The sequence below is a fragment of the Sturnira hondurensis genome, unplaced genomic scaffold, assembly GCF_014824575.4.
Source record: "Sturnira hondurensis isolate 20B ecotype Veracruz unplaced genomic scaffold, ASM1482457v3 Scaffold0010173, whole genome shotgun sequence".
NCBI classification, from domain to species: Eukaryota; Metazoa; Chordata; class Mammalia; order Chiroptera; family Phyllostomidae; genus Sturnira; species Sturnira hondurensis.
Genome location: NW_028082804.1, coordinates 755,827 through 778,235, shown reverse-complemented (window position 1 = coordinate 778,235; position 22,409 = coordinate 755,827). Strand labels below are relative to the sequence as shown.

The 22,409-nt window shown below is 39.5% G+C and overlaps 1 protein-coding gene across 1 annotated transcript in view; it reads left to right on the top strand.

Moving 5' to 3' along the window:
* The first annotated feature begins 318 nt into the window (after positions 1-318).
* Positions 319-22,409, top strand: part of PEX5L (peroxisomal biogenesis factor 5 like) — a 215,772-nt gene continuing 193,681 nt past the window's right edge. Inside the window, exon 1 of the mRNA XM_037058792.1 lies at positions 319-738. Coding sequence (XP_036914687.1) covers positions 718-738 — 21 coding nt within the window. The 5' untranslated portion in view covers positions 319-717. The remainder of the gene's footprint in view (positions 739-22,409) is intronic.

Genomic DNA, 22,409 nt, shown 5'->3' with positions numbered 1-22,409 from the left:
GGGTTCAGTCGGTACTGATGGCCCCCCAGACAGAAAATGCATTTTTCCTCCCGCTTTTCTTGCAGCTGGCCCTCGGCTCAGCTAAAATCGCCCTGGCAGCGGCCGCCGCACCTGAAGCACCTGAACGCCTGGCGAGACCACCCCCACCCCCCGGAGCGCGCGCGGGGTCGGGGGCAGGTGCGCACCGCCCTCTCGCCGCTCCCGGGCCGCCGGGAACGCGCGCGCGCCCCCGGGCCTCAGGCTCTGGGCAGGGACGCTGCCGGGAGGGTGGCGCGCGCCCCGCTCGGCGGCTGCGGCGGCTGCTGGTGTGGGCGCTCTCGTCAGGGCTGGGGGGGAGGAGGAGCAAGTCCGCGGCGAGGAGCGTGAGAGAGACATGAGGCAGCCCGGCAGGCAGCGAGAAAGAGTTCGGCGGAGAAGGAGTGAGTTTTAGAAACGCCGGCGAATAGGACCTGCGCCTGCAGGAGAGCCCGGCCGCCCGGCTCCTCGCCGCCTGCGCGCGCTCCCCCGCGCCGCTTTCAGCACCCGGAGCGGGGAACAGTTCCCGGCAGCCGCGCCGCCGAGGGGCCGCGCCCGCGGGTACCCGAGCCTTCGACCCGGCCCCGGGGCCCCCTGCGAGAACCCAGGGTGCTCGCCGCCGCCTCTCTCCTGTTGGCGTGCAAGGAAACCCTGGGGAAAGCATCCGGCGGCCTCAGGAAGTCCTGAAGAAGTCGGAGCAGAATGTACCAGGGACACATGCAGGTAAGACATTTCCATCCTAACTGGAAAGAAGTCTTGGGGGCTCCTGGGAGAGCAAGGCGTCTCACCAAGTTACTGTGGTCAAGCGCCGCCTTCACACAGTTCAACAAGTGAAGTGGTGCAACATGACCGTGACATTTCTGTCCGGTGCTGCTGGGAAAACTGGACCTGTTTCAGAGGGAAGGAGAAGGGAAGGAACGACCACCTCGGAACTTCGAGTGGGGAAGTTTGTTTTCTGTGCATTCCCTGAGCCTGTTTCTTTAAACAAGCTCAAGGAACCCAAACAGAGGAAACCTGGAGCTGACCGTGTTTCCTTTGTAATCCTCTTGATGCAACTGGGCATGTATGTCAACTGAAGGGCAAACAATAATAGGAAAGACAAAGCATTTTCCTTTACCTTCTGCAAAGGCTTCTTGGCAGTTAGAACACTTTGCACTTTTCATTTTTTTTAAAGTGATATTTTTTCAATGTTTTGTGCTGTATTTCCCCCCTTGCAATGATGGGACGTTGTCACCTATCCCTAGAGTTACAGGATGACTGGGGAGGATGGATTTAAACATATGTCCGAGAGGCTCTGATGTTTTTCAGAGCGGTGCTGCCTTCGGTTCTTAATGCTCATTTGAGCTGAGCTGCTGCTTCTCCCTGGTGCACTCTACTCTCTTGGGCAGAGATTACTTTAACCTTGACTCCAGTTCCCATTCACCTGGTTGGTTCTTCTTTATAGAGGCAGGTGTATGCTTTAGGGGGAACACTGAAATACCAACTCAGCTTCCTAAAGTGTGAACTGAGCTCTTTTTGGTATTTCTGAATACTGTAGTCATCGGGTTTGATGTCTGCGCTTCCTTTCCATTCCAAAGATGGTCAAATGCAGTCCTTATATGGTGCCTCCACTCTAGTGTGTAACATGTGTGAACACAGAAGGTGTTGCTTCTGTGTCTTTCAGGGCAATTGAAAATAGATAAATATCTATATAAATATTTTTATTTATCTAAAATTTTTAATTTTATATAAAATGGTATTGTATCATATTGCTAAATTTTGTAACAATTCTGAATCAGCACTATCAGAATTCCAAAAGCATTTCTCATATTGCTGACATCTTCCTGTTTTGAAAATTAGTAATGGAATTATATCACAGTTGATGGACAATAATTAATGACTTGAAGTATAGTTCTAAATATATATAATAAATATCATCTGCATGTTTCTTATCAAAGCTACATTAGGAAGTTTAGTAACAAAGAAGCATTCAAACAATGACTGCTGAAAAATTTAAAAAAGATTACTACTGTAGTTTTATATTTCATCTCCACCCAAGAATGGTAGTTGCAATTTTATATATTATCTATTATCCTTAAACAGTTTCTGTAAAAAAGTAAAAGAGAGGGGTTTTAATAAATAGAGTTAGTCTTCAAAAAACTGCTCATTAACACAAAATTCTTAATTGACAACTTAGGCACTTTACAAAAACTTCCCTCATCATTTTGTTTGTGTGTTTGTCTGTTTGTTTCTTTGTTTGAAAATACAGTTTTGTGAATGGAAAATGGAAGCAACAATCTGGTAAACTTGTGAACCCCAAAACAATTTTAACTCAGTTTTCTGAATATTTCAAGGGAAGATGTTTTCGAAACTTGAATTGGCTAGAACAATGTCTGAGAGTTTCATTTCACGTTGAGAGACTAGACAAAATTGAAGATTCTGCATACACTCCAGACTTAATGTTTTTTTTGCTTGTGTAATGCTGTAACAACAAATATGATGGCTGGCAGTAAAACTCACAAATCTTTGCTGCCAAGTTTACATTGAAAACATTACTAAATGAAGACTGTAATCAATATGCTTGCCGAAAGTTAAGAGCACAATAATTTTTTTCTCTTTACTATTGACCACTACTTTTAAACATAAAACTTCTAAGGCTTTACTAGTTTAGTAGCTATTAAATAGTGTGATTGTCTCAATGGGACTCCCCACCCACCCCCCTCCCAGAAAATAATGTCTATTACAAACTGATTTATAGTAGTTGTTTGCTTACATTTTAAAACCCCAGTCTCTTCCTTAAAGAATAGTATTTACTCTTTGACAAAATCTTCATCATGTTGGTATATTTAGATTAAATAAAGAATCTTTTCTTATCATTAGAGATAGTACCATCTTCCCGAGTGTACCTAACTCTAATCTCAAGGAAGAAGAAATATAGTTCAGACACTCCAGAGGATTTGTAATCAAAATGTAAACGCATATTCAGTGAAGATGAGCAGATTCACTAAAATTTCTGCCAACTTTGGAGTTTGAAACACTGGGGTTTGTTAGCTGATACCTTAAAACAAGAGTGAAACAAAATATTTGCTGTGATTTGCCATACCTTCTTCTCTTTCTTGTATCCAAGAGATTTTAAAATAAAATGCTTTGTAAATAAACAACCTGGAGTGGAGGAGGTAGTCACATGAAGCCTTAAAAGGCAGTTGAATTTAAACTTCTTCAGAGCCTTTATTTTTGCAACTTAATGAGTTTGAACATAAACTTTTAAAATTCTTATACGTACAGCAATACAACCAGTTTACTGTAAAAACTGGATTTATTTTAGAAGTCACAAACTTTTAAGAAGCACTACTAGTTCTTTGTAAGATAAAAGCTGACATCTATTACAGGTAGATACACAAAGCATAGCATAGTACCATGTATTTTTTTGATTCATAGTAAACGTCATGGGTATATTTATTAGGAGCAGGGCCCCAGAGTTATGCTGTTTTCCAGCTGCCTCACCAATTATTCCCAAAGGGAATTGATCACCATAGAAACTTAAGCAAAGATTATTTTTTTAGTGACTGTTTTAGATTTAATTTTTTTCCCCTTGACCAAGGGGGCCAATGGTGATTCTGTACTTAGAATCAGTTCTGACCAAACTCTACTCCGAATAGGTCATCTATGATCTTATTCACTCCAGTATCTCTGTATGTTATGTACCGTGTGTGGTGCTTACTTGTATGTGTACATGAGGTAAAACTGCCAATTCAAGCAAAATAGTTATTTGGCTCAGTATTTTTCTTTAATCATACTTCTTCCACCTAGAGTTTTAGAACACTGTAACTTCAATTTGTAACTAAGATTTGCTTTTTTATTGTTAATAAAGCATCCACAGTAATTTTTTTGTTTAAAATAGTTATTTCAGAAGGCAGTCAAACAAAAAAATCTGTTTGTAATTATAATTGATCTCTATTATAGGCATTCAAAACAGGCTTTTTCAACTTATTCAAGTCAGCTGAGGAAATAGTCCACACCCTCTGCCTTTGCAAGATAAAAAAACTAAAGAAAATTTAAATGACAAAATTATAAGATTATTAACATCTCTAAAAGTAGCCATTTTATTTGTCTTTCCCAAAGGGTTTTTTGTTTGTTTGTTTGTTTGTTTGCCTTTATTTATGACTTTGCTTAAGATTTTTAACAAAAATCTTCACGAAGGGGAACAGCTTGGGTAACTCCAATTATGTTAGTGCATTAGGTCTGGTCACTTGAGATTCATCTGGGCTCACTAGAAATGATGAATGTAGAAGAGCCAGTGCAGGGTGAGATGATAGGAGGTTGTTTTCAGCATCTGTGACAGCAGTTTGTCCTCACCGAGATCCTCAGCAAAACTGTAAAATAGACAATATTTAGCATGGGTACTTCACTTTGCTAACAGATCCATTTTTCCCGTCCAGATGCCACCATTTTCTATCCTGTGTCGTTTCTTTATTAACCCTTTGCAAACAAAGATATAATTCATACCAGTACACCACATATACACACCTCACAGCATTCTCAGAGGAGAATCATTGAAGACTGGTTTGGGGAAGGGATCAGGGGGTATTTTAAGGAGAATGAAGCAATGCTGGCCTGAAGCCCAAGTTGGTTGTGTTGTTTTGGTCAGGGTTAGCCGCTGCCTTCCTGTCTCCCCTCAATTGAAGTAAGACCTGCCCTCCTCCTTGAAATCTTCCTATGAGTGATAACAAGCATTAATACAATAAATGTATTACCTGAAGTGTCACCTAGAACTCTATTGACATGAATTTGTGTACAGTGAAGCTTACCTCAAAATTATGACAAAATAATAAGCTTCAGCAAGATTTTGAAGTGCCTTTCTATATATTTACAAGCAAATCATGCTTGGAATGAGTGTAACTTCTAACACTTAGAAATTATAACCTTATGTTAGAATATTGTAGAGTATATGATTAGCCTGAAGATTATATTCCCCAGCCATTCCAGCCAACAGTTTACATTATACCCTTACTGTAAGAAACACAATATGTTCTTCCTAGATTTTGTTTATGGATTATAAACATTCTTCCACACATATGTGTTTGAAAAAATTTATGAGCATGTGAATGTTTTGACTATAAAACATTTTTAAAGAATAAGAAAAGGCTAAAACAGAACTTGTTCATTTTAAAACCCCGAATCTCTGGTAGTACCACTGCCAACCTAGGAAACATCAAGATGCGAAACATTGTGTAATCAAGACATCTGACAGGCTGCTTTTTTACACTCTTCATGGAGGTCATGTGTTGCCAGCACAGGCATAAGGTAGAGCTGTTTAAAGGTCTTATGTTCTAGAATTCCCTTCTTGGTGCTTTGATGGAATAACTAGTGTGAGTTTCTTACACTAAATGTGAAGGCAAACCCTAGCCTAATGTTTTCTTATTAAAAGACCTGAGTGTGATCTAAATGTTTTGGGACATGTAGACATGATGTAATTTCAAATACGCTAATAGAGAAATTGGAGTTGCCAAGTTTCTGAAACATGTTATCACCTTTTCATAATTCAAATTTATATAAGAAAAAAACATCTCGAAATGCAGCATGTAACTCAGGGATCCGAGAACAGAGTGCTATGATTTGGGAGTTACGTATTTTTTCAGTGACCCCTTCCCTTATCTCTGCTTCCCCGAATTTCACCAGTCTTCACGTATACCATCCCTTTACTAGGAGTACCAAATAAAGGACTTCTTTCCCAGTCTGTTAAAAAGGATTTTATATCTTATCTATTATTGCATTATCCAGAATATAAACAAGAAGATAGTTAATACCCCATCGGTTAAAGACCAAGATCATTGCCGATTGTTCTGAGCCCAGAGTACAATGCAACCCAGTGCCGATATTGCCTCATCACGTCATTTTTCACTGATCCTTACTAGTACAATATGTTAGTTCTTCTGTTAAAACCTCATTATATAAATGATCATTATTATTCTCCATGTGAGATTTTACTAAGTTGATCGTCTTTACATATTATTTTTAGATAATCACTGTAACAGTTTCACAGATGAAAAATAATGTGCTCATTTAGATAGGAAGAGGCTGCTTGTGTACCATTTCATTAAAAAGAAGCACACAGAACCCTGCCAGCAGCTCTGAAATGGGGCGAAATCAAGCCAAGTGGGAGAGTTCTCCCTGCAGGTTCATACACAACTCCCCAAAGCTCCTCCTTGTGCACAGAGATTTCAGGAAAACCAGACAAACCCTGCAAGTGGGATTTGGTGTGGTCCAAACTTTTTTTTCCCAAACCAAATGCCATATGGTGATCTATGAATCATGAAGAGTCCAAGGGAGGACTGTGATGCTAGAAACCTACCTAGGGAGCTGCAAAATCCCCACTCCTACACACCGTCTTAAAATGTGTGTGATTCTTAAAGCACCTGGTATGGTAGAAGAATTCAAAACCATTTCCCGTGAGTAATGATTGAAGGAACTGGGGATGTTTGGCTTGGAATGGAGACGCCAGGACACCATGATGACTCTACATAAAAATTTGAAGAGTTATTATGTAGGAAGGAGATAGAATTGTTCTGTTCAGCTTTGAGGGTTAAAGCTGGTATTATAACAGTGCAAGGTAAAACGTTTCCTCAAGACAATGACAGTTAGAAGACACTGGGTACAGCACCAGTTCCCACTGTGGTAAGATGCCTCCCTGGAGATGAAGGAGGTCTAGAGTAAAGAAGGGGAGCTTATGGGTGAGCAGTTAACAGTGTCCCTGCTTGCCCACAGGCCTCTGTTCCAAGACCATTATGATCCAGTAAAAAGCACCATGGAGAACATGTGTGTTTGTGTGCACATGTCTTCATGTCCCACTACAAACGGTTGTGGCCATCTGAAGTAGTGACCTAAAATAGGCCAACTGAACACGTCCTGAGGGGAAGTATTCCCCAGTTACCTGAAAGCATGTGGATGAACAGCAGACAGAGGCATGCCAGTATCATCATGCCAGGTGATCAAAAATAGTAAAAGGTTGGAAAATATGGAACTCTTTAAGGAAATGAGGAAAAGGAAAACATTTAAACATTATGAGAAGAAGAAGTTGCTAGAGCAGCAAAACATCTTTTTATCTCCTTTCACATGGGTGTTAAATGTAACATGCTTATACTGAATGGTATCTTTTGGTCATGAGGTGACATGCCTTCTGATTGGGCAATTATTATGTGCACATGCACCAGCTGGAAGCTCGTTATTATGTGCACATGCACCAGGCTGGAAATACAGACTCTCGGGTCCCACCCCAGACCTACCGAATCAGAAACTGAATTTTTATGCATTTAACATTTGAGAAGCACTTACCTGAAAACATCTATGTGGAGGACAGGATCTGATCTATTGCACTGAGAACTGAGCAAAAACCTTGGTTCTTTGGTAGCTTTCTGATATCACAGTGGTATAATGAGGCCCCTGAGAGACAAAACAGCAAGAACAACTATCACAACGTGTTTGAATAAAATGTCTTCCTTATATTGACGTGATAGCCTCCAACCAATTGTTTGTGGTTTTTCATCTGCTAAAACCACAACAAACTTCTTATGTTTCACCTGAATAAAACAAACCTTCGAATATTTAGAGAACTATCATGTCCTCATCCCATTAAATCTTTCTTCTCTATGATTAATAGCCTAGTTCACTCAACTGTTTCTCATAATGACATTGCTGGTGTTTTAATGGCTCCTTGAAAGGATGACCCTCTGAATAAGACACACTGCTCTAGATGTGCCCTGACCAATGTCAAGCACTTTGAGAGTATTTATTTCTTGGGACAGGCATCTACTCAGACAGCTTGAGACTGCTTTAGCATCTTTAAACTAAATTGTCCTCTAAATTGTTCTGATATTTCTATTCTCTGCATGACATGGGGATTTTCTCACAAGGTAGTAGGTCTTTATACAGGAATAATCTTGGATCAAAATGTGCTCGTTAGGAAAAAAATGGCAAGTGTCCTCATGAGAATATTCTAGGTTAACATTTCCTTATGTCCCTAACAATTGCACTAGTATTTAGTTTTGAGGTCATAGAATTCTGGGTTTGAAGGCTTCTAGAAAACGGGTTTTTTGTCCAAGTATCTCATTTCACAGATGAGAACACTGAGGTTCAGAATAGTAAGAAACTTGCTCAAGAAGTCCCATAGAGGTCAGTTAGCGGAGCTAGTACAGGAATAAAAGCTGCCTTAGCCCAGTGTACTAGGTACCTCATACTATTATTCTTTATTTTGATGTTTATTACAATAAAAATTCTACATGAAAGTAAACATTATAATAAAACACCAGATAAAGTGTTTCCAAATGTCCAGGTTTTTGACATTTAGTCTTAAAAAATTGTGTTTTTCTGTTCTTCAGTTTGAATATGACTATTTGACATGTATGTGTTCAGTTTTGGTAGTTATTTGGCTAACAGTGGAATAAAATATAATCTGTAAGTGTGCTTTAAAAGTTAAATGAGACGCCATGGAAACCTGTGTAATTTCTTTTCCTGAAGGTGTTCCCCCCTGTCTCTACTTAGACTTACTAGATTGACCATTTTGGTGAACTGATTTGATAGGTTCTTGGAACTAGCTGCCTAAATATACAAGTAAATAAATCAGGGGTTCTTGGTTCTAAGCAACAGATACCAACTCATTCTGCTCATTTAAACAGAAAAAGAATTTATTAAAAGCATAGTTAGACAATTAATAAGCATAGGAGGAATGATAAAGACAGAAAAACCAGTATTTTGAAATCATAGTAAAAATTGATTCAACTGAGAATAATCAATGAATGCTAAATTGAGGATGTCTGAGGAGAAATATGATAGTCTGAGGAGAATGGCAGTCTGAAGGGAAATAGGATATTTATAACATGAAAATATCACCCATATAAGTAACAAAAGAAAAAATAGTAACTTTTCAATGGAGAAATTGGACAGCACCCTAAGTAATCAAAATCAATGTCACCAATAAGGTGATTGTCTGAATGTTCATCTCTGGATGTGACGCCCTGAGTAGGACACAGCATCATTCATATAATGTTGCTGTTGAGAATGCACAGCCTGAATCTAATCATGAGAAAATCTCAGAGAAACACAAAATAAGGAATACTCTGTAAAGTAAGCAAATTATATCAAAAATATCAATGTCATGAAGAACAGGGAAGAACTGAGATGTTTGCAAATTAAAAGGCTAAAGAGATCATCTTTTTCTTAGATAAGTCCCTTTAACATTTTGTACAATAAGGGCTTAATGATGATCTAAGAAAAAGAAGATAAAAAGTATGAACAGTGAAAGGACAGCAAACTCACAGTTATTAAGAACCACACCTAAAACGAAAGCAAACTAAGAGGACAGCTAGATCAGGAGCGGAAACATAGAAATGGAGATCACATGGAGGGTTAGCAACAGGGGAGTGGGAGGAGGAGAAGGAGGGAGAAGGTACAGAGAATAAGTAGCATAGACGGTAGGTAGAAAATAGACAGCGGGGAGGGCAGGAATACTATGGGAAATACAGAATCTAAAGAACTTGTGACACATGGACATAAACTAAAGAGGGAGGGAATGATGGGGGAAGGGTGTGCAGGGTGGAGGGGAATGAAGAGGGGGGAATGGGACAACTGCAATGGCATAATCAATAAAACATATTTTTAAAAAAGACTAAAGAGAACGACAGCCTGAATGAAGCCTGAGTGATCCCGGACTGGAGCTCAGAACAGGAAAGAAAATCTCTATAAAGCACAATTGAAACTTGGATATGGACTGGAGATTAGATAGGCGTTACTGTTATATTTCCTGACTTTGATAACCAGCTCTGGCTGTATAAGAGAATATTCTTGTTCATTGGAGATACATGCTTCAGTATGAAGAGGTGAAGAGGCATAGTGTATGTAACTTACTCTCATGTGATATGGAATAATTACAATAATGATATGCATTATATAATTACAGAGAGAGAGGTGGGAGGAGAGAGGAAGAAAGAGAGAGGAAGCAAATACAGCAAAATGTTAAAATTGACAAATCTGAGGAAAGGATATTATGGAAGTCCATTGTGCTATTCTTGCATTTTTTTTCTGTGCACCTGAGATTATTTTAAAATAAGAGGGTTTTCTTTAATGCTTAAAAACAAGTATATTGGAGCATTCACAGACTCCTAGAACGAGGCTTTAGATGGAGGGACCACACAATGTGCAGGGGCATATGGCCCCAAAGTCCAAACCAGACTGGTACAGATCCTGCTGCTGCCCTTACAGGACTAGCAACATCACGGCTTGCAACCCTGGCACCCCCACGGGGCACTTGTTCAGCCGCTTGCTGCTGCTTCTGCCCATGGAAACCCCATGCTGGTGCTCCAGCTGCCGCCCTCCACTGTCAGGATGAGTTATCTACCACAACTGCTTTTATGTGCCCTGAAATTCCAGTTCAAAGTGGGGGCGGGTATGGACGGCCAGTGGAGCCACGTTACACATCCACACCCTGTCTGCGAGATAGCCTGGGAAAGTTCATGTCTGCTTACCAGCCAGACTGCATAGTGGGCAGTTTCCCAACTGTGCAGTTTAGATTTAGGAAAGTTAAAAAAAGCCGATGTCCACTATAACATGTTATAGATATTGCTTGAAAGTAAAATAAACTCCTCTCTATCTTGACTAAAGCCAGTCTGCCTTGAGGAGAAGAAAATAATTCTCTTGAAGCCCTGTGCTTATTTGTTACTACCTGCCATTCATTACATGCAGGCCTAGAGGAGAGCAGTGTAAAGTGAGGACATATTGGTTTTCTCAAACACGAAGCAAAGAAGAGCAGAATGATCCCTCCTTCATTCATCAAAGTCCATCTACTTCCTACTCCTGCCCTTTTTTGAGAAATTGGGAAGAGCCCTGTGAAGAGTTTAGTAATTAATCGCGGAATTAAAGTACATATAATGAAACCTAGTGATAAGAACTTTTGTCCCTCCATATGCAGGAATTTAATGTGCAGAACTGGACACATTAGTGTTTCATATTCATCCAAAGGATGATTATAATCAAAATGCCCTGTGCATTTGAGTCATTAATATTGATATGCCATCTATTAGACGAGATTTATGTAAGACAAAAAGAGTGTTCTTAAGCTTGGGGCAAGATTAAATGAGAACAGAGTCTTGGAGATATAAAGGTCTTTTGAGTTCACATAGCACAACTTTGTCATTTCACATATGAGGAAACTGAGGGCTAGGTCTTGATGGAATTAATTCTGGAGTTAATTGCTTCTCCCCCAAATGAGAAAAAAAGGCATGCTAAAAGGCTTCTAATGGCATGAACCTTATATTGCATAATAGCCCCGCACATTTGAAGAGGCTACAGAAACATAGTGGTTAACAGCTTGAGCTTCAGGATCGGATTTCCACGAGTTCAGATCCTAGCTTTATCAAATCCATGTATGATGTGTGTGATCTTGCTCTGATACCTTATCTCCTCTAAACCTCACTTTGTTCATCTGGACATGGAGATAATAAATGTGCCCATACATAATGGTGACTCTGTAAGGATTAGCTCTTATGTTTTATAGAGCTGGCAAAGTGTTTCATTCACATTGTGTGTGGAGGAAAGAGTGTAGTTCACAGCAGTGCCTATTGTTCTTGGTTGTTTACAGTGGTGGCAGATGCTTGGTTTTATTGTTCTCTCACAGTTCTGGATTTTCTGTTTTTGTTTTCCCATCCCCAAGCTTTTGCCTCCTGTGTACTGAGTATCTACTTCACTTTCAATATTGCCCTCAAATGCCGTCTCCTCAGTGAGTGCTGCTCTGCGCCTCCACCAACACCCTTCCATCCTTTCCCCACACCGAACGCACACACAGTGCAGACCTAGGGAGGTCTTCCTTAATGCTCCCTTAGCACCTTATTTGCGTCTCTAATACTATTATTGAACTGTAGCTTTAGTCATTCAATTTTGTCAGTGTCCCCAACTGTTGTAAGCCCATCTGTGTTAGTGACTCTATTCAACAGCTTTGTATCTTGGGATACTGGTAGTACTAGGTACATGCTATTAATGTAGTATTGAATGAATGAATGAATGAATTTGTGGATGAATGAAAGAATGAATGGTTGAAATACTTAGAAGAGTCCTTTACCATCCTGAATAAGAACCCCAAAGTGGGACGTTCTTTCTGATTCAAAGACCCACACAGCCCCAGAATCTGGTCTATTCCCGTGAGTTTCAGGCGTGAATGCATAGCAAGTGAAGTTTCACACACTTGAAAGGGAATCAATTGCAGGGAAACCCTATAAACCTTGTAATTAGATTGCCACTGTAATTAACCAGCACCCTGCTGTCAAAGCAGTCTATGCAGTTTAATGTGTTCAACCTTTTCAAAGCCTGAGGACAGTCTGAGGCTGCTGACTTAAAAATGTGATAGATTCTCCTCATGGTTTCTAACTATATCTCTAACTGGCCAAGGTCATTTGGAATTACATTTCATGCCTCTAAGGTTCTAGACTCCTCCTTACCACCTTGGTTAGTTGTCAGTAGTAACTTTGATTCTAGTGCTAACACACACACTTCTGAGACCACTGAGACAACAGAACATCAGAGTCACAACTGCCCTCCTAAGGCCATCGTATGCTTACACCCAGTTTTAGGTATTGCTTATACTTCCAGCCCAACTACCCAGGTTACACACACACACACACACACACACACACACACACACACACAGAAGGAGCTGCCTTCACCGTGGTCATCCAGGGGACATGTCCAATTTGTGAGTCTATCTCATATGATCTTATTATTATGTCTCCCACAGTTATTCCCCCTTGATATGGCCACCAGAAATATAGAGGCATAATTCTTCCCACTCAGATGCAGAGTAAATAAATTCCAAAACCACATGTCAGAGCTCTCCAATAAGAGAGGAAGTTAACTATGCCAGTGATATGTGCCACCTCTGGACAAATTATAAAAAGGCACCTTCTCTGGATGGGCCAAATATACAGAGTCTCCTTTTCTCTGGAGGACACAGTCCCACACACAGATCTACAATTTGGCAAGTGGGGTTAGAGGGTTGGATTTCAGACATGACTCATGCCCCTGCATCCAAACATCCTTGTATAAACCATATGCATGGCTCCGAAGACAGTCTCTTCTACCAACAGTCGTGTGTGTGTGTGTGTGTGTGTGTGTGTGTGTGTGAAGGGGTATGAAGCTGAAGAAATGAGCTCTGTTTACCAAAGATAATCAAATACAGATTGGATGTGAGTTTGCTGGTACCTTTGTGCATTCTAAGATTCTAGTATTATCAAGCTCTTAATTAGCGATACAATACAACTCTGAACGTTTGGTCAGGGCAGATTTCCCAACTTACTAGTCACCAGGTCATGGAAAATACTTATTTCTTATGAAGCCAAAGATCAGCCACTCCTAATTCTTCAAAAGATATGCTGTTTGGGAGGATGCTGCTGTACTTGTCTCCATTCTGCAAATAACAAAAGATATTTTTCTACAAAGCTGTTCCCAATATGACAAAACTCTCGACTGTGATAGAAAATTGATAATCTCTGCTACAATAGTCACTTTTTGTTAGAGGCTCATAAAAATTAATCTTTAGAGTGCTTCATTGGGGTTAACAAAGGTAGATCCTTTATCTTTGTCATGCTGATAAAGAGAATGCAGCTCACAGGGCTTGACTGCTTCACCCAAACTTCCACATCGTATTAGATGGTGACTACGGACCAGAATCAGGGTCTCCTGATTTTTACTCTATTGCTTGAGTCTGCACAGAATATTCAGTCTACATCTCCATATCAGTACCTCAGCTATTGCAAAATGACTCACCTAGGAATTTGCATGTTTTCAGGAACATTACATAACGTTGGACAGTAGAAACCTTTGGTGCATTCTTTCTACCATTTACACAAGACAGATGCTAAATCCATACAGCTTTATCAATTTCTCTGAGCTCAACATATCTATGTATATCTATATATCTAATCTATCTACCTATATCTATGTCTAATCTATATCTATAAAAGCCTAACACCTTGAGAATACCTTTTTGTGTGATGAGTCAGGAAAACAGTGAGACTGTGGGGTTGGACAGGAGCCCAGTGTGAAGTCATCTTGTTGCCTGTGTACAAACATAATCTTGGGTTGTGCATATCAATCAAGCCAAGATATGCCCCCAAAGATCTGTCACTTACCTAAATATTTTATTTTAATGTTTTATTTTGTAATTTGTTTGCTATTACAAAAATGTTCAAAAAATATAGTGGTGAGCCAGATATTTTATGTTTTACTTGGATGTTTTAACCTTTATTAAAGTCATCTTTAAAATATCTGACATTAATATTGAAAAATTAGTCACTACTTATTTGGGAGACATTTCTTAATTTCATCTGCTCTTAGAGATTCTTTTTATTTGCAGAGAAAGAGAAAATACAAGCTTTGTTGGAAAGAGAACTTCTAAAGGGCAGGATAAAGACAACTGTGGTGGAAATAAGCATAGATTTTATTAATCTCAAGTGATATTAAAATACCTACTTGAAATAGAGCCACTTGTTCCCAGTTCTTAATATTAATTTTAAACTTTCCATTACTTTAGGAGTGGAAGGCCTAGAATTAACATTATAAAACATTATAAAATTTAGAATATGATAGTCTTGATCAAGTAACTCAATGGAAAGGTAAAGATACCAAAATAAAAACTATATTTGCTTTCATAGTTGATTACATTAAAATTAATTTTTTCAGGGATACACTTCTACCACATTAATGTAATTATAGCCTGGTTTCAGAATCAATGATAAAAGGATTTAAGTGTCTGTGTTATATCAAAGAAGCATTAATCTAACTAATCTTCTATTTTAAGAGCTAAAGTATAAGTATGCTGGTCCTAGCTCATCAAAAATTATTTTCCCTATGGCTGTTACCGCACATAATTCTGTCATTTTTAATAAATGTTTAAATGGACAATCAAACATTTTGCAGGTAAAGAAATGTTAAAGTAACTAAAAGCTGAAATCATAGTTAGTCCGGCACTTATGCTCATCCTAAGTATATATCTACAAAACAATAATTTCTTCCTATTTAAATAGCAGTATCGCTGACTAATCACTCTACCTGATCTAGCTCAAAGTCAGTATCTCCAAACTAGACTCATCACCACCGACAACCTTCATAAAGCTGTCTTCTCCTATTTCCCTGGATTATTAAAGACTACAACCACCTACTCAATTACCTAAGTCAGAAACCAGAGAATCATTCTCTCTTTTTTCTGCATCATTCTCCAGATCTAATGCCCTAACACTTCCTTGTTCACTCCTACTCTGCCCTATCCCTCCATCCTCACAGCCACCATCTTAGATCACGTTATCATCTTTATTTAAAGAGTCACTGTGCCCTCCCCAACTAGTCTTTTTGTTGCCAGGGTCCCATGAATCTTACCACCATCTTTGCTACAGCATTAATTTGATCAGATTCCCCTTCCATTTAAAGTTCTTTCAAGGTGCACCCTCACCTATCACAGTGTTTTCCTAAGCATGGTCACCTCTAGAATTGTTATCAAGAATACTTGTTAAAAGAAACTAGTATAAAGGACACATGGAGAACAACTAAGGGGGGTGGAAATGGGAGGGAGGTGGGAAGCATGGGGTGTGGGTTGGGATGGGAGTGGGGGACAGACAACTGTACTTGAAAAATAATTAAATTAAAAAGTTATTTTAAAAAAGAATACTTGTTAAAAATGTGTATCCCTGGGCCCTACTGCAGCCCCGTTGAAGGTCAGCTTGGTAACCTGCTTAACATTCTGTAGGTGAATTCAGTGCACAATGAAATGTGAAAGCATGGCCTCCAGAATAAGAAGTGACTTCTAAGTCCTACTTATTTGGTCTTCTCATCTGCCACTCTCCATAAACACCCTGCACTGAAATTTCAATGCTTCACCAAGCTGCATCTGTGCTTCCAAGCCTCCGGCTTTCTCCCATGACATTCTCTCCCTGACCAGAACACCTACCATGTCACCCACTTGAATAATCCTTCCTCATCCTTCAAAACTCAAAGAATTATTTTCTCCAAGGAGGTTTCTCCGAGGTTCCAGGGCCGGGGTACTCTCATAGCACCCTGAGTCGGTGTAGACCTGTCTCACCTCCCCTCCCCCTGCTCTCTGGTGAGTTCCTTTGGCTGTGTCTTGTTTATCTACTTTTTTACTTTAATTTATTGAGGTGGCCTAGGTTAATACAATTATATAGTTTGAGGTGTACAGTTCTATAATACATCATCTGTACATTGTATTGTCAAATCTCCTTTCACCATCATTCATCCACCCCTTTACTCTCCCCTACTTCCCCCAGCCTCTTTCCCCCTGGTAATCACCGTACGCTTCTCTGACAGTTTTTTATTAACCTCTTCACCTTTTCCACCTACCCCCTCAACCCAGAATTCCTTCTGACAGCTGTCGGTCTGTTCTCCATATCTATGAGTCTGTTTCTATTTTGTTTGTTAGTTGATTTTGTTTATTAAATTCCAAACATAAGTGAAATCATGTGGTACTTGTCTTTCACTGACTGGCTTATTTTACTGAGCAAAATACTCTCCAGTTTCATCCATGATATCACAAAAGGTAAGATTGCCTTCTTTTTTACATCCAAGTAGTATTCTATTGTGTAAATGTGCCATACCTTTTTAATACACTCAGCTACTGGTGAACACTAAGGATGCTTCCAAGTCTTGGCTATTGTAAACAAAGCTACAATGAACATAGGGGTGCATATATTCTTTTGAATCAGTGTTTTGGGTTTCTTTGAATATATTTCCAAAAGTAAAACCAGTGGGTCATAAGGCAGTTCTATTTTTAATTTTTTGAGGTAACTCCATACTGCTCTGCACAGTGGCTGCACCAATAAGCATTCCCTCCAGCAGTGCAAAAGTGTTCCCCTTTCTCCACATCCTCACCAGCACTTGTTCATTGATATGCTGATGATAGTCATTCTGACAGGTGTGAGATGGTATCTCCTTGTGGTTTTAATTTACATTTCTCTGATGATTAGTGACAGTGAGCATCTTTTCACTTGTCTATTGGCCATTTGTATATCCTGCCTGAAGAGGTGTCTATTCATGTTCTTTGCCCATTTTTAATTGGAGTGTTTGTTTTCTTGTTATTAGGTTTTATAAGTTCTTTATAAATTTGGATATGAACCCCTTGTCAGATCTATCATTGGTGAATATATTCTCCCATTCATTGGTTAATTTTTATATTCTATTGAAGGCTTCCTTTTCTGTGCAAAAACTTTTTTGTTTGGTTTATTCCTATTTCTTTATTTTTTTCTTTTGTTTCCCTTGTCAAGGGGAGATATGAACAAAAAATATTGTTCTGAGAAATCCTTGAGATTTTGTTACCTGCATTTTTTCTAGGACTTTTATGGTTTTGAGTCTGACATTTAAATCCTTAATCCATTTTGAGTGTATTTTTGTGTATGATGTAAGGAGTTCTAGATTCTTTTTTTTTGCATGTATCTCTCCAATTTTCCCAGTACTATTTATTGAATAGATTGTCTTTACCTCATTGTATATTCTTACCTCCTTTGTCAATTATTAATTGATCATAAAGGCATGGGTTTATTTCTGGATTGTCTATTCTGTTCCATTGAGCTGCATATCTGTTTTTATACTAGTACCATGCTTTTTTTACATTACTGTGTCCTTGAAGTATAGTTAGATATCAGGTAGCATGATTCCCCTCACTTTGTTCTTCTTTCTCAAGATTGCTGTGGCTATTCAAGGTCTTTTGTGGTTCCACCTAATTTCTTGGAATATTTGTTCTGGTTCTGTAAAATATGCCATTGGCATCTTCACAGGAATTGTGTTGAATCTATAGATTGCTTTGGGTAGTATGGATATTTAAATGATGTTAATTCTTCATATTCATGAACATGTTATATGCTTCCACTTATTTGTATCTTCTTAAATTCTTTCTTCAGGATCCTATAATTTTCCAAGTACAGATTCTTTTATATCCTTGGTTAAATTTATCCCCGTGTATTTTTTTGATGCAAATGTTTAGAATTGTTTTCTTAGTTTCCCTTTCTGATGGCCCATTATTGGTATATATAAGTGCAACCAATTGCTGGATATTTATTTGGTACCGTGCTACTTAACTGAATTCATGTATCGGTTTCGGTAGTTTTTTGGTGGAATCTACAGTGTTTTCTAGATGCAGTGTCATATCATCTGCAAATAATGATGGTTTTACATCTTCCTTTTCAGTGTGGATGCCTCCTGTTTCTTCTTCTTGTCTGATGTCTGTGGAAAGAGCAGTGAAAGTGGGCATCTCTGTCTCTTCCTGATTTTCAGGGAAACAGTTGTAGATTTTGCCCAATAAGTATGATGTTGGCTGTGAGTTGTCATACATGGCTTTTATTACATTGATATATCTTTCCTCTATTTCCACTTTGCTGAGATTTTTTATCATAAATAGGTGCTGGATTTTATCAGATGCTTTTTCTGCGTCTATTGATAGGATCGTGTGCATTTTATCCTCCATTTTGTTTATGTGGGGTATCAGGTTTATTGATTTACAGATATTGTACTAAGCTTGCATCCCCAGAATAAATACCACTTGATCAGGGCATATGATATTTAAAATTTATTGTTAAATCCAATTTGCTAATATTTTGTTGAGGATTTTAGCATCTGTCCTCATTAAGGGTATTGGTCTATAATTTTTCTTTCTTTTTAGTGTCTTCATCTGGTTTTAGAATTGGGGTTAGGGTGGCCTTGTAAAATGAGCTTGGGAGTCTTCTTCTCCCAGGAGATTTTGGAATAGTTTGAGAAAGAGAGGTGTTATTTCTTTTCTGAATGTTTGGCAAGATTTGCCTATGAAGCCATCTGGTCCAGGACTTTCATTTGTTGGGAGTTTTTATACTACTGCTTTAATTTTATTAGCTGTAATCTGTCTATTTAGATTTTCTGATTCTTCCTGATTCAGTTTTGAAAAACTGTATGTTTCTGGGAATTTGTGTTTATTTCTATGTATTAAGTAGGTCCACTATGACTCCCAGACTTTGTAGGGTTGCCTTATGCAGTAGGGGAACTGTGGGACCCAGTGATGCAATTTCTTTGATGACAAGTCCTGGGTGCTCTAGGAATGTCCCTTATAATTGAGTCTTGAATGCTATTGTCCTGTTCATGTGTGGTGTTGATTCTCAGGTTGGCTGACTGTGCGGATCAACCCCAACCACAGTGTGTGAGCTACTGTGCAGGTGCTGACCACATGGAGTAGAATTCACCTCTGCAGGGCCTGGCACCTGCCAGCATTTCCCTTTGAATATTCTGCATATGAAACTAACTGCGAAGAAACTAACATCTTCCTCTGATGTTATCTGAAACTGGCCACTGGATGTATTGGTTCTGAGGCCTCTTGGGAGAGACCTTATTGTGGCCCAATGTCAGTGATTATGCTGCCTATGATTGGCCCTGAACAATGTTTAGATCTACAAAGTGATTCGCATTTTGCCTCTTCTGTGCCTAGGTGTGCACAGGAAGAATCAAACAGCACACCAAGACTGGCTTGTACCAGCTCCAGACCCAAGTTCAGGTCAGCAAAAGTCCCAAAACACCACAAGATCTGCCTTTACCGACCTCGCTCTGCTATATGCCTATTAGGCTTAGTCTCTGACAGTCTGTGGTGGTACTTGAGTTGTATGAGGTACCACCAGGTAGGGGCAAGTGATGTATAGTTTCAAAGTTGGTACCAGTGCTGTGTCTGAGGTCACTCAACAAATATCCCAGATTTTACCAAGTCTAGCTGCCAGCCACTAGGTGCTCACACACCTTTGTAGTAGGGTGGGATCTCACAGAGTCATGTAGGTATTTGGCCCAAACAGACCATAATTTAGACACGTAAAAAGAGGACTCTATACTGCTCAGGCATTCAAGGGAAATTTTTACCCTGTTCTAAAGCCACACAACTCAATCTACCTGATTCTTCCAAGAGCCTGATCTCTGCAAGGTGGGGCCATCCAGAGTTGGGAGAGAGGGAGGTGCTGGTCAGCCGTCCTGGAGGGTGATAGTTGTATGGCTCCCTGCACCAGAGCCTTACAACTTAGTACTGAATTCTGCCCAGACTTTGACAGGGCAGAGCCACCAGGGGTCAGGAGGGCGAGGCTTCTGGGAGCCTGGGGAGTAGGGCTAGCAGATCTCCCATGAGAGGGAGGTGCCAGTGAGATTCACAGGAAAGTGGGAGGAATGGCCCCCACTCCAAAGCCACACTGCTCAGCCACTGGCACCCCTTCGGTGTGCTTAGACCTCTACATCTTGGCACAGGCGACTGACTCCTCAGCAGGACACAAGCTCTACAGAGTGTGGTGAGAGGGTCCAGAGGGTGTGGCTGTCACTTTCCCGCAGGCTGATGTTGAATGTAGGCATGGGCTCCACCCAAGAAAAATGGCATTTGCAGTGTGGGAGAGTGACTCAGCACAGGGGGTTGCAATAACTGTGCCCTAAGCTCTCTCCCCAGAGCCACAAACCCCAGTCTCTCCTCACCAGACTCTAGTCCAGTTCACACTGCCTCCACCAGTACCCAGAGTGAGTGGTTACAAACTAGATTTTGTGTGGTCGAGGGCATCTGTGTCTCGAGCAGACACCTGTCTTCCTGGCAGACAGAATCAAATCCCTGCATATTTTCACAGCCAGATTTATGTCGGCACCACTTCCTGGCTATAGTGCTCTGGGCTGGGGAGTGTGATTTAGGGCTGAGACCCCACGATTCTCAGGGGAATATCCCTCCAGAACCTCAGCCACGGCCCACGGAAGCAGAGCCAGCCCTTTTTGCATCTTCATCCTACCTACCAGTCTCGATGTGTATTCTTCTACAAGAAGACTTCTCTTCAGCTAGTCTTCAGTTTGCTATTCAGGTTGACTGCTCCATGTTTTAGTTGTAATTCCAGTTTGGCCCTGGGAAGAGGTGAGTATAACAACCCCTTCTCTGCTGCCGTCTTGGATCTTGATCATCCTTTTAACCTTGGCACCCAGCACAAAGCCTGCTCAGGGCTGGTAAGTGATACATACCAGATTAAGTCATGAGTCATTGAACCAATTCATCTTTTAATTACCCTGAATTAATCTGTTCTGTTTCATTTAAACATCTAGAGATTCCCATAGACAGAAATAGATTGAACATTTTATCTAGGCTCTTTGAAGATAGAATGAAATTAAATTATGAAAATGGACTATTTTCTTTAAAAATCAATTAATCTTGAGCAATGCATTCAAATTCCTGTCTGATTAATCTTAAAGGAGGTGGGGGCAGGGGTGCGAGGAATCAAAGAAGGCAAAAGAATTGGATCCCAGGCTACCTTGTGCCCTAACTAGTATGGGATTTGAGGAAACACCTCTTAATCTTTGTAAGTACCACTTTTCTCTTTTTTTTAAACTTTTTTTTGTTGTTCGTGTACAGTTGTCTCCATTTTCCCCCACCACTCCCCCAACCCCAGTCATCCCCAAGTACCAGTTTTTTCATCCACAAAATAACTAAATAGAATCTTCGTCTTTCCCTAGTACTATTATTTTATTATTCTAAACTAACATTTGTGCAATTAGAATTTTGAGATATTGCTTAATGCAAGAAAAAAGTGATTTCAATAAATTATATGTAAAGTTTATCATATTTATATATGAAATTGGAATTTGGGGAAAAAAGCTATTGATCTAACTTTACCGTAACATGAAGCCAATGTTATGTTTGTTCTGTTTTTTCTACTTAGTTGTAATATTTTGCCATATGGGTTTTGCATAATTTGTCTTATATAAAATGATAACCATCTGTTATTTATTCCCATGAATTACATTATTACAAGTAAAATGAATGTCATGGTATTATTTGAAAAAATGATTTCACATTTTCTTTATGGTTTTCAAAGGCATGGGGAAATTTTTGAGTGCAGTATTAATCCAAGTCATGGTATTCTCCACTTGTGTGATCTTGGACAAGTTTCTTATCCTCTCTGAGAATCTCAAAATAGAAAATTCAAGCATGCATTAAGTCATGCAAAAGCCTGATTTCTTGATTTCTGACTCCTGACAATAAAGACACAGTTGCCAAAATTTAATACTAGATTCTCTGCTTAAGAAATACCCTTTATTTTATATTACTGAGGGTCAAAAAGAGTCACAGTATCCAGATAATAAAGAGTTTCTCATTAATACAGGTTATCACTTCCTTTCTTAAAATGTTTATAATAAGATTATTATAGTGGAAATTATACTCTCAAACTAATTAATGGAATAAGCTAGCTGCTGTGAGAGTATTTCTGTTTCCTTTCATCTATTTGATTTTCTCAGTGAACCCCAAAGAAATGTAGCTGTCGGTATGCTGCATACCTGATGCAGCTGCAGATCCTCAGGAAACTGCCTTTGATATACTCATTCAGAGAGGATGGAGGAAAATACGA